The sequence below is a fragment of the Centruroides vittatus genome, unplaced genomic scaffold (assembly GCF_030686945.1).
Source record: "Centruroides vittatus isolate TY-2023 unplaced genomic scaffold, ASM3068694v2 contig_680, whole genome shotgun sequence".
Classification (NCBI taxonomy): domain Eukaryota; kingdom Metazoa; phylum Arthropoda; class Arachnida; order Scorpiones; family Buthidae; genus Centruroides; species Centruroides vittatus.
Window position 1 is genome coordinate 4,123,660 of NW_027122427.1, and position 19,703 is coordinate 4,143,362.

At 28.7% G+C, this 19,703-nt stretch overlaps 1 protein-coding gene across 2 annotated transcripts; it reads right to left on the minus strand.

The window, feature by feature from the left end:
• Positions 1–335: 335 nt before the first annotated feature.
• On the minus strand, positions 336–19,366 carry LOC136980222 (leukocyte receptor cluster member 1 homolog). Of its 2 annotated transcripts, XM_067276311.1 has the most exons (8): positions 19,297–19,366; positions 16,117–16,216; positions 9,550–9,681; positions 6,929–7,037; positions 6,767–6,824; positions 6,377–6,527; positions 5,151–5,222; positions 336–785 (listed from the first exon to the last, which is right to left on the minus strand). In XM_067276311.1, exons 1-8 carry the CDS (start codon positions 19,317–19,319, stop codon positions 552–554), a joined length of 879 nt encoding a protein of 292 aa, XP_067132412.1. In that variant the 5' UTR covers positions 19,320–19,366; the 3' UTR covers positions 336–551. The 2 variants fall into 2 exon arrangements, with proteins under 2 accessions (XP_067132412.1, XP_067132413.1); XM_067276312.1 differs by lacking the exon at positions 5,151–5,222.
• Positions 19,367–19,703: the final 337 nt, after the last annotated feature.

Consider the following 19,703-nt stretch of genomic DNA (forward strand, 5'->3'; position numbering starts at 1 on the left):
TGTAAACCACAGTCACACTTACTGTTCAATAAAAAAAATACACAGTAAATATTGTAATAAGGCATCATTTTAGATCTAAGAATATGTAATGTACAGTACTTAGAATGGAAAAAATGAAGTTTGCATCGTCACAAAGTCTAACTGAATGTTGAGAAAATATAAACGAGAGAGTTTGTGTATTATAGAAGGAATAGTTTCATGTTTCTGAGAGAGTCAAATCTCTTTTGTTAATTTCATTATTATTTATATTTATATTTTCTAAGCAACTGGATACATTATTTCATGTTTAGGATCACATTTTAGGTATATTATTAACATACAGACATATAAAATAATTGAAGTTACATATAATAGTTTATTATTATCTGAATTACAATTATTAATAGTCTTTTGTTAAATAATGTATAATTACACTTATAAGTCATTTACATATATTGTGATTAAGAATTTTCAAGCAAAATACATTCCATTTGTATAATATAAAAGATTTTGTTGAAATAAAAAATATTTTACATCTTAATGAACTGATGATTTGACTGAAGCAGTTTATTTTATGTTACATTTGATTGTCTTGCTAAATGTGGATTGAACTGAGAATTATATTGCCGATCTCTTTCATCTGTTGAAATTTGTTTTTCTTTTATACCTCTATGTTTCTTAATTAATTCTTCTGCTCTTTCTCTTTCAATCTTCTCTCTTTTCAATCTTTCTGCTCTTAACTCTTCTATTGTTTTTTTCTTTTCGTATTTTTCGAGCTTTTTTTCTTTTTTATGTTTATGTTTAGACTAAAAAATAAAGAAGAATTATTTAATTATACATTGGTAAGCTACTCTAAAATTTAAACTAAGTTAATTTTACATTATGATTTTAAAATTATCTACATTTAGCAATTTATATTTCAATTTCAATTGCATGTTTTTAGTATTACTCAATTTTAAGTAATTGATATTGTAAAATATAGATCATCACTTGTAATTTGAATAGCTGCCTTTCATTTTCTTCTGGATGAGAAATAAAGTTAATTAAATTACAAACACTGCATCAAAGTATTAAATATGAAAACTCTAAAAAGAATTTGCTTAACTGATTCGCATTTGAGATGTCTTGCCTTTCAAATAATTTCCAACTTAAATCATTAGGAGAGTTGTTAAATATATATATTTTACGTTAGGTTATTTTTTTCAAAATTAACTCAAGATTAAATGTAGATTAAATTGATTGTTTTATGAAGTCTCATCCACCAAGTAAAACAAATTCTTTCCACCGCATCGTGATGTGATGGAATCTCTGTTTTGCGGGACTTTGTCATATCACGAAACAATTGAGGCAGACCCAGAAAGAAAAAAGCGATCCTTGAACTTGTTAGGCACTGAAGCAACAATCCTTATGCCTATGTGTGTCTAGTGCATTTGGCACCAGGGGAAAACTTAAATATGGCACCTTCCGGATAAGCCTTTCATTAGTCTGTTACAAATTTAAAAATTACGAGTATAGGATCACTTTTTATTAATATAATGCATATTTTATTTCATAATATAATTTTTCATACTCGTATGACAGTTTTTCGTACCTATTTTCCATTAGGCATGCTCATGCCTAAATGAAATTGAATGCAATATTGTAAGCCACATAGAAGAGGCTTTGCTAATGCTGTACCTCAATAAATCTTGAATATTTCATTACAAACACTAAATAAAACAACAGTTGAGTGAATGAAAGCATTTCAACTCACTAAGACCAAAGAAACTGTGAATTGCTCAATCAAAGAATTTGAATGGTTTTTTGTGTTTTTTGAAATAAGACAAAATCTGCAAGATGACACCATTTTAAAGAATAACTCTAGATAAAAAAGTGAGATTCTCAGAATAAACTTTGATGTACTACACATAATGATAAAAACCATATACGTGACTCATACTCTCCAGGGTTTATGCCGTACCTCTTGATGTACTACTTATAAAAAACCTGTTAATGTAAAGTGATATCATCACCACAACACTAGACCATATAGAGTTTGACAATTGAATTGCCAAATCAGTATAAACATTAGTCTGCAGCTGTGGAGGACTTGGATTTGAGTGTGGGTCAAGAATTTCCAAGAAGTTTTTGTGAATGATTTGTCTTGGATCTCCATCCCTCATCACTTGGCCATCTCCATTAAAAAATCCTTTTAGTCAAGGTAAAAATTAAAAAAAATGTGTCATTGCACAGATGACATTCACCACCATCTGACAAGAGTGATGTCACATACAAAGCAAAGGGAAGACTTTCTCCTTCAGTTATATAGAGCTTTAATGAATTAGAAAAAGTTTTTGTACTAAAAATTCTGTTTAAAAAAATTCACATTAGAAGAAACACAGATGTCTTCACAATCATCATTCTAACATCACAGGAGAATAATGTTACACAGTCAACCTATATTTTGATACTCTTTTGCTGTATCAATATGCAAAAACTGTCTAAAATGTCTTCTGCTGTAATATTATCGTTCCCATGATGTTAGAAGAATGACTACGGAAACATCTGTGTTTCTTCTACACGGAAAACTTTCAAATCAATTTATTGTCCAGGTTTATTTTTAATAATTAAAAATTTTACTACAAACTTTTTGAAAAATATGTTGTTTGAAATCCATAACTATAACACAATATTTTAAATGATGTCTGATAATCATCACAAACTTTAAACAGTTCAGTGTAAACCTATCCATATTTTATATTATATAAAAATTAAATATAAATATATTTACATATTATGGTAATTAAAACTTATAGAAAGATACACTTTGAGATTAGAGTCATCATTGTTATCAGTCACTTTTTTCCTCGTGTTAAAATATTATAATAGTTAGTGTCAAACATGTTGTCGTACTAAATATTCAAAATATGTATTGAATATTAATATTACAGTAAATACAGTTCAATAGTGTTAAATATTTATTTTAATAAAGTATAATCATAAAGATTATATTTTCTGGAATGCCGTCAGTTTAAAGTTTCTATTTTTTTGTAGTTAAATATTTGCATACAATTCTACATAACCGCATAAATTTTTATCATACATTAATCACATTCTTATGTAATTTAAAACATATATATTTGTAAATTTAAGAAAAAAAAATTATAACACAACAAAATTACAATAATTCATACAACAAATTTTACTGCTAATTATTTATATGTTTGTTACAAACTTTAGTTTATATTAAACAAACATTATATTATATTAACAATATATTAAAATTATATTAAAATAACTTTACTTAACATAAAAAAACAACAAAATTTATATGCTTTCCTATATATGAGCTAAGCCCAAATAATAATAAAATTTAAATTTTTTTCAAAAACAATGTATCATATTTCAAACAAGATGTTTTACAAACCAAAGCATTTTTAAATGAGTTTTTAATAATAGTTCTTTTTTTATTTTCCAAATTACTGTTTCTATTTAAATTCTGTAATCTGTAATGTTTAGATTCATACTAAGCACTAAAAGATTAAGTCAATTACTTTTAAGAGTTCTCTGAAAAACATTTTTAAATATTAATTATTCATATGATAAAAAATCATGAGTTAACTATTCACTGATGTCATTTGCTCTGCAACTGATATCAATGTGCAGATTAGATAAGTTTTAACATTTTGTATTGACGCATTGTTCTACTTTCATCATGCTTTTAGTGCCACGGGATGAAGAGAGTTAAAAAAATATATACAGTAGAGAGTCGTTAATCCGAATCAATTGGGGACTGGGGTTGTTCGGATAACCGATTATGTACGAAAAAATATATTAACCTGTCCGATGTTCAAATTTTTCTCCGTTGCGTGTCGCTTCGTGTTGAATTTTAGTCGATTTTAAGCCTAACGAAAATAATAATTGAGGCTATTGTATTGTTAAAAATTATTTCTTTATTTTGTATAAACAAAATAAATATATTAAAGAATATAAAAACATGAAAATTATACTTTAGAAGTAACTCTAGTATCAAAAACGTTCGATTCAGCACGACACAGTCCGACTAAAAATCGTTCGGATAACTGGCAATTCAGATTACCGGGGTTCGGATTAACGACTCTCTACTGTACAGCCAAAATTGTGTAGCCACTAATCACTTCAATTGAAACTAAGGTCCTGCTGCATATTCATCAAACTTAGTCCCATATAATTTCTTTCTGTTTCTGGAATTAAAGATGTGAAGACAAAGTTCTGACAAGAGTTATGCAGAGCTACAATGAAAATTCTTTGACAACTGTTCAAAAATATATTACAATAAGCATAAAATTTATGAGTATGTAATTTAATTGGCAAAGGTGTCAAAGGGAAAGCTTCAAGCATAAAAAATTGTCAAAAGACAGAAGATCACACCCACCATTATTCCATGAACTAAATAATCAACTATTGTATAAAATATTTTAAGTATTTTGAAAATTTTAATCATTAATAAATATTTTGTGAATTTTGTGGTTTTGACGCTTCTTTTGATACTTATCATGTAATGGCTGAGTGTAAAGCTTTTGTAAACAAAAGGATTTTGTAATTTGGAAAAGAGTTTCTGTCAAGTTATGATTTTATAAGTTTGTCATGTAATAATAAGAATTACATGTGTATATATAATTTTACTGCTAACGTCTAATGTATTTATTTTCTTGTTTACTTAGCCACCGGGAAAGTCAGAGTGTTATGAGAGTGGCAGTCACTGTTGGTGGAGTTGACAGTAAATTTTGTCGGCAATTTTAGTGCGATTTAACTAATTACGAAATTTTGTTTTCTGTTACAGGTAATGTGACAGTTTTTCTTCTTTCGTTTTAGGGCAATAGTTCGCTGCTAATTTGTGACGTGTATAATATGTTGTTTTGCCTATACAAATAGACATTTACCTTGTACTAATAAATAAATAATAAATGTTTTACTTGATAAATTATAGTTTTAAAAATACTTTTTAAATTTTATATAAATATTTTATTTGCTTTGTTATAATGTTATCTAGGTAAGTGTATTTAAAATTCTTATTAAAAAAATCTTGAATCAAAATCATCACAAATACAAAAGTTTATGTAAATAATTTACACGAAAAATTAAAATGCTTGAAATTTCTAAATATTTTTTCTCTCGTGATGTTAAACGTTAGATGAATAATTATTACTTACATGTGTGTGATGCTTATTTTTCTTGGACTTTTTCTTTGTGCTGCTTGATTTTTCTTTTTCGTATTTTGTTTTCTACATTAAAAATAATAATAAAATTCAATATAAATTTTCAAAAGTCAAATAGACTAATGCCGATTCATATTGAAAGAATTATTACATTTAATGTTGTTTTATGTAACACATTTCTATTCATTAATTTTGATTGAAATTGCTTGATAAATTTCTTTAGTAAAATAAATTTTCATCTACATCATTAAGTGAAATTTTTTGTCATTATATTCTTATAAACTTTTGGAGTATTCTTTATTTTTATTTAAGTAATAAATATAATTAAAATTAATTATGTATAAGTATTTGATCAAGATAATGAAGATTAACTAATTGTTAAAATAGGTCTCAATTTTTCATTTTTCACAAGCTTTTTTAAATTTCCAGTATTTTTGTATAATGGTTCATTGCAGCTTTATTGTAAAGATAAGACAGCAATATACTGCACTTTATTCACATATATAATAGATAGAAGTTAAAATACACTACTACAGTTGAATTACAGAAAGTAATGAATTTCTAGTTATAAATTTTGAATGATGACTTAAATAAATTTATTATAATTGGTTTAGTTAAGTAAAAGTACAGTTGATTTTCATACATTTTTCATATTATGAAAAATATAATACAGTAATTTAATAATATTATGAGAGAAATATCAAGCATTAATAGATATATAAAAAACAATTGTATGGCAATTTATCAATTTTTATGTAAAAATTCATTGCCGATACGTTAAAAATATTAGAAAATTATACATTACAAACTTTAATATTTTTAGCTATAATAATGTTAATAAAAATAAGTCCTCAAAACAAACAAAAAATTAAAGAACTGCTTGTGTATTTCTTCTGTTTACATTATAATAATTCAATAAGAATTTTATTTGCTATATGAAACGTATTTATTTTAAAATGTTTTCAGCTTCACTTCGAGCTACCTTCACCATATTTGTAAATTAAATGTGCACAGTTATTAAAATCAAACATTTTTTAATAATAGAACATATTGGAAAATAATTGTTGGCTACGTATATCAATTTATATGTATACTGAAAATGGCCCTGAAGCAAATCTGAAAACATTTCATAAAAAATATTTTTGGTATCCCAAAGCAAACAGCTTTGTCTTTTAATTTACTATTATGGCATAAAATTTTCAAAACTTATTAACATATACCTTTAAAACTTGGAAATCTGATGATGATTCCTTTATTTCTGTAGAAGTTTTGTTTACTGTTGATGTTTTTCCTGCTTTCTTACGTAAGTAATGTCTTATATCAATAAGTGGATCTTGAAGTTTACATTTTGTTTCACTTGCAGAATGATCACTACATAAAAATGAGTTAAAAGTTTTTATAACATAAATATGTACTTTGTAATCTAAATATATTTAATTAAACTAATTTATTGATTTTTAATAAATACAATCAACCCAACAATTACTTTAAATATCGAGCAAACAACCAGACTCCTTTATTGGTCTATTAAGGCTAGATAATTACTAGATAATTTGGAAAGAGATAGACTGTAAAGCTGCCATCTCTTGTTAAATTAATTAATTAATTACCTGTAACTTTCATCTTGTACACGTTCGCCTGGTATTTTTACATACCATGGAACTTCATCTATTTGAAAATAAAAATTTTATTAAAAACAAAATATACTTCACAATTATAATAGGTTATATATTTTATAACCTAAAAAAAATATACGTGTATTATTTATATACTTGAAATATCTTGTCCAAGATATGTAAGGAGTCCAATCTTCTTTTCAAATTTTTCTTGTTCTTGCTTTTTCTCTTCATCATGTTCTCTATTGGATCCTCCAAAATAGCCCTATAAATTTTAATTTAAAATAAAATATATGTATTAAATAGCTTTTACTATTATTATGTTGGGTGTAGTAAGTTATACTTGGTTGCTGTGTACTTTGCTGGACAAGAGTCAAGGCATAGTAACCAAAACAAGATAAAAATTAAATAAGTGTGTCAGTGTCTGTATTCAGGAATTTCCTAACAATATGACTGTATTCAATATAGTGGATCCCGGTTGTTTTTTTAACCCGGAAAATATCCCAGGAAATCTTTCTTATCCCAGGAAATCCCGCAAATTTCTTAAAAATTCACTTTTTTCTTATTTTACGTTAAGGTTGAAGAAATTTTGCAAATAGAAAGTATAATTAACTCATAAACTGTCAGAATACATTTGTATTTATTAATTTTGAACCTACTTATTAGTTTTTTTTATTTAATTTTTGCTCGTTATGGCACGTCACAAATGGTCAATAATCAATACGTAGCTTATTTGTGGCAGGACTCTCAAAATTCTTTACCAGTAATATCTGGAATAATTGTGCTTATGCTGTCTTAATTTTTAACCATGCCCAGTAGCTTCAATGACTGCGTAACGCCAAGTTGTGCAAATTGGGCAAGGATACAAACAAGTACAAAGTCAGCGAGTATGAAGTTTTTCTTCATAATCCCGATTATTAAAGACAAACGAACTGCCGAATTATTGTGCTATGATGTTTCTATTAAAGTAGTCAAGGTAGACAAATCAAGAATACTAGGGAACAAAAGAAGTACTACAATCTCAAAAATGAACTAGAAATCTTTCAGGATACAGGTGAAAAACACATATTTGTCTTCTCTTAAATGCATTAAACACGATTCCAATCACATCAATTGAATCGGAAAAGGCATTCTCGGTAGCAAGACTTTTCATTACTAAAATAAGAATTAGATTGAGTGATGGAGTATCGACCATCTTTGCTTTTTAAAATCTTATAAAAATTTACAATATTTTGTATTATATTTTATTTAAAAAATCAAAAATTACCTTCTAAGTTAGAAGTTTGATCTAAATTCATTTTTCTTTAAATTTTCAACTCAATTCAAAGTCATTTTTTGTTGTTGTATGCAGTTTCCAGCAAACTTTAATAAATTTTTTCTATTTGTGAAAATTTCTACATAATTCAAAGGTAATTTTTAATATATATCTTACACAGCATTATTAATATGATTTTGGAGGTTACGGAACGTATTAAATTACTTTAAAAAACGAAAAATAATTATATCATTTGATTTCACGATATTTTGTATATCTTAAAAATAATTAATTTTCTCCCAGGATTTCCCGGGATCCCGGGAAACAGTTCACTTTTATCCCGGAATCCCAGGACAAGCAAAAGGCCAGGAAATGAGAAACCCTAATAGTGGCCTTCTGTAATGTGATGTATGTGTTTCTATTCAACTCCAATATCATTTTTATTGGTGTGCGTGTTTTAGCTGGCAGCACTGGCACGGCCATGAGAGGGTACTTAAGGACGTGCCAGGATTTGAACAAATTTCAACATGGAATATGTAATATATTTTTTTAGTACATAATCAGTTATCCGAAAAATCGATTATCCGAACAACCCCAGTCCCGGATTGTTTCGGATAATCAATGCTCTACTGTATAAGATCGTCATCAATTTTATATGATCAGTAAAATTACATGTTTCTCTACTTTAGACAAATTATAAGAAGTAAAATACAGTATATCTTACAAGTGTGGTTTATATTTAAAGATGTTTTTATTATATCCAGTTCTTAAACATAAAGAAGCCAGAATATTTTAGCACTGATAAACATTTTCAGCATTAGCAAATTCCATTTGTAGTATTTGAAGATAGAACGTGGTAATTCTGAAAATATTTATCCTTGATAAAGTATATTCTATCTTCTTTATTTCTTGAAGTGATTATGATGTCATCTTTTACATAATCAAAGGATGGACTATATATGAAATGATGTTTAACAATTAAAAAAATAAAACATTAAAATTATAAAACTATAATTTACTTCTTAAACTAAACTGGTTTTGAATATTACATATTCAAAGTATAAGTTTGTAATTTTTTAGTGTAACAATAATAGAACATTTAATAATTTAATTGTAACTTTTATAGTTCAATAAATGCTAAATAATAAACATAGGACTTTAATGAAAATAAAGGTATATATCACCCTATTTTTCCCTGCCTTACTGCCTTACTGCACTATCCGCCACAACAGTACAGAACTGCGGCTCCCATGCATTTTGCAAAACCTACATTTCGGCTCCCACTGAACTCTTGCTTGCCCACCTGATATATATAACCTCTAAAAACATTTAATTCAAAAAGTAAATTGCAGTTTTTCTAGTAACTGAATAATAAAATGCTTCCATTACTTGATTTTAATAATATAATTTACAAAAGAAATATTTTTATTATAAATCACAGAAATTTAGATTTAAAATTTATTAATTAAAATACAGATGAATTATATTACAGTAATAAGTAATGCACTACAATGATATTTACCCCTGATTTTTCTAATTCACTGAAAAAGTTTATGTGCTCTTTTGAATCTGATTTTGGCGGTGATTCAGGTTCTTGAGAATCGTCAGGTTTTCTTTTCTTAGCTCGGAGATATGAAATCCGATGCTCTTGTTCCTAATAAATAAATTAAAAGTATTTCTTCATTACTAAACATAATGTAAGCCTTTATGGCAACTTCAATGTTAAGTACCTTAAATGTCTCTTAAAAATTATAAACAATATTTAGTTTATAAAACAGATTTTTTATTAACATACAATTTAGATTTCAATTCCACAATTAACTAAGATTTTCAATGATAGAAACCAATATTTTTTAAAATGGCAAATTACAATGAAAAAATTGCACAGCCTATAAAAGATGGATTATCAACAATTAATACAAATAACTGGATAAAATATATTTCATCTTTTATAAGTTTTTTCAGTTTTTTTTATAAGTTTTAGATCACTTTTTGTTTATTAAAATTTAATTGCTATCAGTTAATTATAAATTTATACATTTTTCTTATATGTACTCCCCTCTATTAACTTCACGTGAGAAAAAGAGGTAGATGAAGCTATAACATTCTTGGATCTGCACATACATACATTCCCTAAAGGACTATCATTCTTGGTTTTCCATAAGTTTAATATGGTGCCTCATATCATCCCTGCTGTCACTTTCCAGCCTTTGCAATATGTTGATGCCACTATTGATACCCTCATTAGAAGAGCATTCTTACTACCATCAATGCAAGTGCTCATAAACATCATCAGTTTGGCAGTATGCACAGCAGGTTTTTTGCATGCTAAGTTCAGGCATGTGCTAAATATGGTCAGGGAAGCACTATTTCCAAGCACAACACTGCATAACAAGGGTGAGGTGTCATTGGTTCAACTGCCATTGTCGTACCTCGAACCGCTCACCTAATTTAGATTTTTAAAAGATCTTGATGAAAAATATTCAGATATTCCCTACTTTGCAGAAGTATGGTGGCTTAGTCGTGGATCAATTCTTAAGTGATTTTTCAAATTGTGTAAACTTGTTGTTACATTTATGGCCAAAAGGGTAAACCGATGGAACACAGTGATCAATGGTAGCTTGACTTTGTGTTCTTAGTAGATATGATGGAACATTCGAATAATTTGAATGTTAAACTTCAAGAAAAAAAGTAATTGTTGTGCAACTGTACTGAAGTGTTCAAGTTTTCAAAATAAAATTAAAGTTGTGGGAGTCGCAGCTGCAAGAACAAAAACTTGACCATTTCCCTAGTATTTGTGGGATCAGCATGTACAATGCAGATAAATTAGCAGATTTTTCTAACCATTTGCTTGATCTTATTGTTCAATTTGATAATCGTTTTGCAGATTTTTGCAAGCTCAATACATACGACTTTCCTCTTTTTAATGATCTATTTACATTCGATGTTGGTAAAGCACCAACTTACTTGAAAATGGAACCAATAGATTTGCGGTGTGATACTGCTTTAAAAAGCAAGTTCAATGAAGTTGACATTTTGGCATTTTATACAAAATACTTCAAAAATCAAAATAGCTATCCTAACGTAAGGAATCATGCTGCTCGCATTTTATGCATGTTAGGAAGTTTATATATGTGTGAACAGATGTTTTTAACAATGAAGATTAATAAATCTAAATACCATTCAAAACTTACAGATGAACATCTTCAGTCCATTTTGAAAATCAATACAACATCGTTGACACCAAACATCAAGGAGATAATGAAGCATAAAAGAAGTCAAGTTTTTTGATCCTCAAAATAATATTTCGGTTTAATACGTCTCTACTTACAAAAATTATAACTTTTTTCTTCAATAAAGTCCTTTTTTATATACTTCTTACTTATACTTAGTATTACACTTGCATTTATTTTTAATCTGGCCCGCTGTCATACTCGAGACAAAAAATTGGCACTTAAGGAATTTGAATTTGACACCCGCCCCATATAAATAAATAGTAATATGTGTCTACCATCACACCTTTGATGTGGGTGTATGCACTGCATGGCATTTCAAATTCTTGCATAATCAAACTTTGATCATAACAACTTTTAATTTTGATTTAAATGAAATTTATTCCATTTATGTTAAAGTATTGTGTTCTATATTATAAATCTTATTCACCTGAAAATGATGAATATGTTTGTTGAAAGCACTAGTGGAAATAAAAAACTGTTAATGCCACTCTCAGTGTTGTTTTACATTCTTTTATGTGATATTTGGTGCACAATTTCAAGTTATATTGCATTATGGTAATGAACAAATTACTATGAAACTGCAAAATAACCATTTTTCTTTTCATGTGATCTTTTTTCCTCCCTCTTCTAAATCTCAGTTGAGTTTCCATTTATTTATGTAATAAAAAATTTTTGTAATTTGTTTCAAAATGTAATTTATAATTTTCATCTTGTTTTGAAACAAATGTTTACAATGATTTTGGTATGTTAAATTTTAGAATGTCAATATACCGAAACTGATAAAATACCAACTTTATCAACGATGTCAAATATTGGCATTTGTTGTCAAATAAATATCAATGCTTCGCTTAGCATAACAATTTTGGTAGTTGTCATATTACATTTCAGTGTTAATTAAAGCTACAAAAAATGCAATTGTCAGACAAAATTTCAACTTTCAAAAAGAAATTACAATTCTATTGTGGATGATAAAGATGTAAATTACTGCATCCCTGTCTGCACACATTTAAAAGACAATAATTTAGAGTTGAACAAAGAACTGTCTGTGTTTGTAGAAGATTTAAATATGGCTCAGTGGTTACTTTGACAAGCACTTTTCAGAAGAGGGTGACAAGTACAACTGGATCAAAGATCCCTTCAGTACAGAACACTCATCAACACTTACCATTGGAGAACAGCAATTTAGTGATATTTCATCAGACTCCATAGTGAAATTGAAGTTTGTTTCCTCATCACTAAGTTTTTGAGCTTGACGAAGGTGTATCCAGAAATAGGTAACGAGGCCCTACAAGTTTTGATTCCTTTTCCAACATTCTATTTATGTGAGGCATTGGCAGCTATCAAAACCAAATACAGATTGTGACTGAACATTGGGAAAGATATGAAAATTGCAGTTTCCAAACTTTGCTGAGATTTGAAGAACTGATGAAGAAGGAGGATGCTCATTTTTCCCATTGATTGTTACAAGAATAAAATGTCATAAAATTGTAAGTTGATTAAAGTGTGTTAATGTTTTAATTATAAACTAAACATAATCTTATTGTGCCCAAAACTTAGTCTTTTAGTCAGACTCTTTATGATATATCATGACAACAAATGTAAAATATGCTGATTCAAGAGTATATTTTTCTTTGTGACAATTTTATAATATAAAAAAGCTTTGGGATTTATAGCCAGATGATCTGTTGAATTATTGGGCTATAATAAGGTTAAGTTAATAATTTATCTCTAGACAAATTACTTCATATCTAATTATTAACTTAGCCTTATTATAGCCCAATAATTCAGCAGATTGTCTGGTTTTAATCAAAAATCACTTTTGTGAAGTTGTTCTTTACACACACACTCACACACACGCATATACACCATGTTTGGGATTTAAATTCAAATTATTTGAGCTGTAAACCAAAAATATTTGGAAAAAGTGGAATTATAAGAAATGTAGTGTACCAACTTACAGATTTGGAACCTCAGTTAATTGGGACTCAGATAACTGCATTCTATTGTATTTACCTGAAGATGATGATCATCTTCAGGTAAATATAACAAAAACTGATTACAATAAGCAAAGATTTTTAAGTATATGTTAATTTGTGTGTTTTGATACAAGCTACTATCATAATTATCTAACATTAGATAACTGATAACAGCATTCATGATTACAATAAGCAAAGTTTGGGCAACCTTTTTCTATGTAAGGACCGCATTTTAAGACTTTTGAACTGATGCGGGCCGCATACAAGAGAAAGAGAAAAAAAAATTGTTGGTAAATCAGAATTATTTATTCATATATAATTATAAATTAGCATAGGTATACTTAATTTAGCTTCTGGAACTGATGTAAACGTAATATATTGGAAATATTTGGTTAAGTATTTGTCACTGCTAGTTTTAAATTAGTTTCCATGTGTCTGTTAGCCGGTTTGTTGTTTTAATTTTTACTAAATTCATTGCAGGAAAAACTATTCACATACATAAGTTGTAGAAAATAACGTTTGAATTTTTGCTGCGTACTTCCTTAAGCTGGGAAATTGATATATTTATTCACATTTTATGCATCACGGGCCGCAAAATATATGAATGCGGGCCGCAGGTTGCCCATCCCTGGTCTATAGTATTTGAAAAGTTTTTCTAATATACAAGTTGGTTATAATTAAACTGACAGTATTCAGAATGATAAATTAAAAACTGAAACTAGAAGTATTTACTATGGACAGTATAATCTTATCTTTATTTACAGCAACTATAAAAGTATTTTAAAATATACAATCTCTTCAAGCTACATGAAAACATTTATCATTTCTGTGATTTAGTTGCTGGAAATAAAGAAAAGGTTATATCATCAACATACTCAGAGGGATGTGAAGATCTATCTACTTGACAGATAACAATGAAAATTGGTGCTCACTTTTATGAAAACATGAGGAAGAGAATTTGTGAATAAAAAATTTAGTTAATTTTTATGCCAGCAAGTGGCATTGGTGCACTAAAACAAGTTACAAAATGCTAATTTCTTGTGAAATTGCAGCCAGTCACATGTAAGAGTTGAACAAGGCACATCAAAATAACTACACCAACTGGTAAATGCAGCTTATTACATAGATTTCCATAGTTTTGCAGGAAGGAAATTGCCTAGTCTCCATCTCCCTCACGCACAGTGGAGCACCAACCCATATTTCATGTATGGCAACACAATTGTGTATAATGTTTGGTGAGGACAGGTTAATTCCTTGAACATTTTCTAATGCTTGGCCACCATTTTCTCTCAACCTAAATCCATGCAAATTTTGGTTATTGGGTTATTTGAGAAACCAAGTAACCTAAGGTAATGTTCATTGACTTTCTGAACTGAAGGCATGTTTCATCCATTCCTCAAGACATGCTTCAAGCAACTGTGAACCATGCCAAATTTTGTTTCCAACACATTTTGCATACTAATGGTTCATGTATTGACAATTTTGATTTTTAAAATAAAGGTTGTTCAACTTGGTATTTTTATTTTAGTGTATCAAGCCACCTGGTTACATGAAAACTAATCCTTTTTTATTTGTAGATTCTCTTTTCCATGTTCTTTTTAAGCTAATTTTAACTGTGATCTGTTTAATATATTCTTCTCTGCATTGTTCTGAGTACTGTCAGTTTAATTATAACTACTCTGTATGTAAATAAAGCAATTAACATTGTATCTTGTATGGAATTTTAAAACGGTGCAAAATTCAGTTACTTAATTAAGCAGTTACAGTAGACCCCCTATAACACGGGTTCATATAACACGAATTCGTATAACACAGCGAAAAAAATTGCAATCGTGTTCGTGTAACATGCTAAAACAGACTCGTATAACACACTAAAATGTCATCGCCGACTCGTGTTGCGACAGGATTGGTCGAATCTGGACTAATAGTGGATATTGTACAAACCAGTTGAATTTAAACAAGCAGCAGACCTACTAAAAAACCATTTATTATTTAACGGCCATAAAAATTATATTTATATTAATGATGTTTCCAAAGTTCAGCGAATTTTTCGCAGAAAAATAACTTATCAGGAAACACGCACCCACCGTTCGATGAGCCGCTCCGCGATTATATAAACAAGCTTAAGCAATGGCGTCATCGAACTGTGCACACTCGGTAAGTAATCCTACAATTTTTTGTTTATAGCATAGTTTATATGGATTATTCCCAAAAAATTACACGTGTTTTGGAAATGTTGAGTCAAATTAGTCTAGAATTGATTAATTTTATGGAAGAAAACCTTTCAAACAGCCGTAGCCCCTAAACTGCACACGTGCCGGGCTGTGATTGGCTCATGTATTTAAGTGACTCGTACAACACAGAACATATCTACCGTGTTATAGGGGGTCTACTGTACTTACAAAATTCAGTTATTATTAATTTTTTTAAAATTTTTGTTTTTATACTAATGTCATTGAAATGCAATTTATAATACAGTAGAGCATCGATTATCTGACCCCCGATTAACCGACTTATTGGTTAACCGACCGCGTTCTAGTCGGCAAATTCAAATGTCCGCTAGTGATGTGGCGCTACAATATTTGGTTATGTCTTGGCTACTTTAATATTATTTTTGTTAAATTTTTGCATGTTTTAGCTGGCAGCACTGGCTCGACCGTGAAAGGGAGGCTAGTATTTAAACCAGGCCTAATACACTATACTAATAATGTATTTTTTCATACTTTTCGATTATCCGACTTTTCAGTTATCCGACCAACCCCTGTCACAAATTGAATCGGATAATCGATGCTATACTGTAATTATTATAAATTTTCAATTAAATGAAAAATGTATAATATATAATCAAAGATATGTCAAAAAAAATTCTTAAATTACAGCTAATTTTATTCTTCTTTGTAGCTCTTTTTCTTCTTCAGCAGCCTTGGCTTCGTCTCTTCTGACTCGTGCAATATTATCTTTGGTTCGAACATGCCACCTTTAAACAAAATTAATCTGACTTCAATATGTTTCTTTTAATATTAAATCGACGTATTATTAAATTCATAAATATATAAATATAAAAATTTTACTTTTGAATTATTAATACTTCAGGTAAATTTTTTTTTTTCAATTTTAAATGCACTGATATTTTGGTAGAAATTCAGGTAAAATCAAATATTTATTATACAGGGTGTCCCACTTAAAATCGGGTTTTATTGAGATAAATGAAACATTAGCAATGTAAATTTTACAGGATATATTTAAAAGGGAGTGTTTGAGACCATTCCCAGAAATATACACAAACTAAACTAAAGCATTTACAGCAGTATTTTATGTAAGGTCAGTATAAATATGATTACCTATACACAAAAGTGCATATAAAGTAAAAAGATACCATTTTAAATGTTTTCAAATCAGTTTATAATTAAAGATAAGTACACTAAAATGTTTAAAAGCAAAACAATATTGACTTTTTTATATTTTCCTGTTATAACTTTACTGGTTCAGTGAATAATTTTTATCCTTATGGACTGGTGGGGTCCACAAGGACATCCCATCGTGTTAAATGAAATTACATGCGAGATTTTAAAATTTTATACGCACACCTTTACTCATAACATAACTTGCAATTTAGTAGATCACTTTTTTCCAATTAAACACAATATTCACACATCAATTTAAAGTGGTTTGTACAAATATATTTAGGCACTTTATGCAGTTTTAATTTTACTATCTACTGTTCTTGGGCAAAGTTTACATCTTGCTTTCTGGGCCAAAGTGTGTTGCTAGAGGTCTTATTGCATTGATTCTCCTCCCAATTTCCATATAATTTGTTAGAATTCATGTGATAAAGGGCATACATCAAGATGTAAAATTTGTAGCTGTTCTAGCGACCATCGAACTGCCAGTAGCATCATTCTGCATCATGCTTTTTTTGAACATTTTTGTTGCAATACAGAACGTTTGTATTAACACCTACTATATTTACAATTGCGTAAAAAATAAGCATTGGCCACTTGTGAGTATGCCAAACCATAGAATAGCACAAAGTCATTCGATGCATTTAAAGTGCAGAATAGCATAAATTTGGTTATCATCTTTTAAGCCCTTTGACAATACCATCACCTATCTTTCTGTGGCTAACTACCTATAAATAACAGAATATTTGTGTAAAAAAACAAGAAATAATTTTGCTATTTATACACACTCCCAGGCTGGTATGGTCCACAGATAAAATGCACCAAAAATGTAATTTTAATATTATATTTTGCAAAGAAAGCACAAGAACAGATGTTGTTTACTACTGTCGAAGGATACACGAAACTATAGTACCATATACCAGCAAATAAAAATATTAATTGGAATTTCAGGAAGACGGGATTTCCTGAACTCCCATCAGTCCAGTAAAGGGATATAAAATATTTTACTATTCAGAAATGATTATTTTGTAGAAAGAATACTATATTAAAATTTAATTCTTACTATTAGGAAATTTTTGATAATTTCTTAGATCTGTAATAACACCACATGTTTTTCTAGTATTCCTTTCAGGTTAATGTTACCTCAGGTAGCCAAGATGGTGGCTCGTCTCTAATTCCAGCAAGGAAACAGTGGGGACGCATGTTCTAACCTAACCTATTCTAATAATTTGGTTGCTAATAATTATGATAATTTATTAGAATAGGTTAGATTAGAACGTGCGTCCCACTGTTTCCTTGCTGGAATTAGAGACAAGCTACCATCTTGGCTACCTAAGGTAACATTAACCTAATTTCATAACATTAGGAATTATTAAAGGATCTAATTTTACCGTAAATTTATTCTCAAAGGCTACTCAACCTTATATATATTTTACCTAATGATTTGTTTCTATTAAAAATTATATTTTTTTAAATAAGAATAGTCTTTTTCAAAATACTATTGTTATTCAAACATCTAACTCAAATGACAGAATCAGAAATTATGTTAACTATGTACAACACATCATCAGTAATTAATAACTTTTTGTTAAAATTATTTTCTACTAATACAAAGACTTTATAATCCGTAAGCCGTAACTTGCAACAGTAGACATTGAATGAGTTTGTAATTAGTTTTTTTACAATTAAAAATTATATTGATCTGTTTAATTAACTTTTAAAATTTGAAATACTTTAATCTTTATTTACCTTAAAACAAAATTATACAATATTGTGAAATTAATGTTCAATTTTAAGATACTTCAGCACAATTCTAACAAAGCATATTATTTTATCGGTTTAAAATTAGTTTCGAAATCTGACAAGTTATTGGATTAAATACCGATTTTTAAGAGTATTTAAATTACATTACATTACATTACAACTGTATTTATTTAGTGGATAAAATTAAGTCTAAATATCAAAATCTTTTTATTTCCCTTCCAAAGCTTTATCCCGAGCTATCACGGAATCTTCGAATTTAATCATGAAGGTCGTACCCTTATGCCAATGCGTCGAAACCTTAGCGGGAAAATTACAACCGATCAATATGGCTTCGATAATACCGGCAATGAATGCCGCACAATTTAGATTCCCTTTATCTTTGGGTACGGATATAAATTTATGGACCAAAGTCTCCTTCTCTATTATATAATACGTTCTATCGTCGTCATTTGCGTGTTCAAGTTTGTCCGCCTCTTTACCAAAAATGGCTTTCCATACGGCAGACTTTATAAACAAAAGAACTTGTAGTAGTTTGATTTCTCTTCTGAAATTTCTCTCTCTCATAAACAACAAATCTAGAATTCTTTGCCCAACATGATAACCAAACTGTGACAGTTTTGTTTGCAGTTCTGGAACAGTATACACTCGGTTCTGACAATATTGCACTATTTCAGAGAACAATAAGGCATAGGTGCTTATGTTAATTTCAACCTTTCCTTTGCTTAATGGTTTGTCCAAAATACTGGTTCTCAGTTTGCTGGAAGCCATCTTTGTTATGTGGATCTTTAACTGTTCAACACCTTATAAATGTCAATAATAATCCAAAATCAGTTTACATTGATGATTTCTTTATTAAATATTAAGATAAATCATTCTGATAATAATAATTTACCTCTTTTTAGGAAGGATATTCATTCCACCTGCACCCTATTTTATTCGGACGCCCTCTTTAGATCGAAATCTGAAATAAAATATAAAATAAAAATTGTTTAGAATTAATAATAATTAAAATAATATTTATTTATTAAATGTTGCAAAAAATAATACGACGTAAAATATTATTTTATAATTATTTATGTTATTGTAACAGAATTTTATTATAATTATATACGTGTAAATGTTATAGACGGCCACTCAGTTTGTCAATATGTTATTAATACTAAATTATAATTGAAAACTTGAACGACCATTTCTCATAAACATCGGGAATCTGTGTCAGAAAAGTTTAGTGTTGTTTGAAATCAAAGTACGTCAGATATTTAGGCACTAGTATAATACTGCGGGATGGCCGGATGGCCG

Excerpts from the sequence above, each read along its gene's own strand:
- LOC136980222 (XM_067276311.1), bottom strand. The coding sequence starts at position 19,319 with ATGAATATCCTTCCTAAAAAGAG. Across the intron at positions 7,038-9,549 it reads GTGAATTAGAAAAATCAGGG|GGCTATTTTGGAGGATCCAA; the intron begins GTAAATATCATT and ends TAAAATTTATAG. Across the intron at positions 786-5,150 it reads AAAATAAGCATCACACACAT|TCTAAACATAAACATAAAAA; the intron begins GTAAGTAATAAT and ends TTTATTTTTTAG.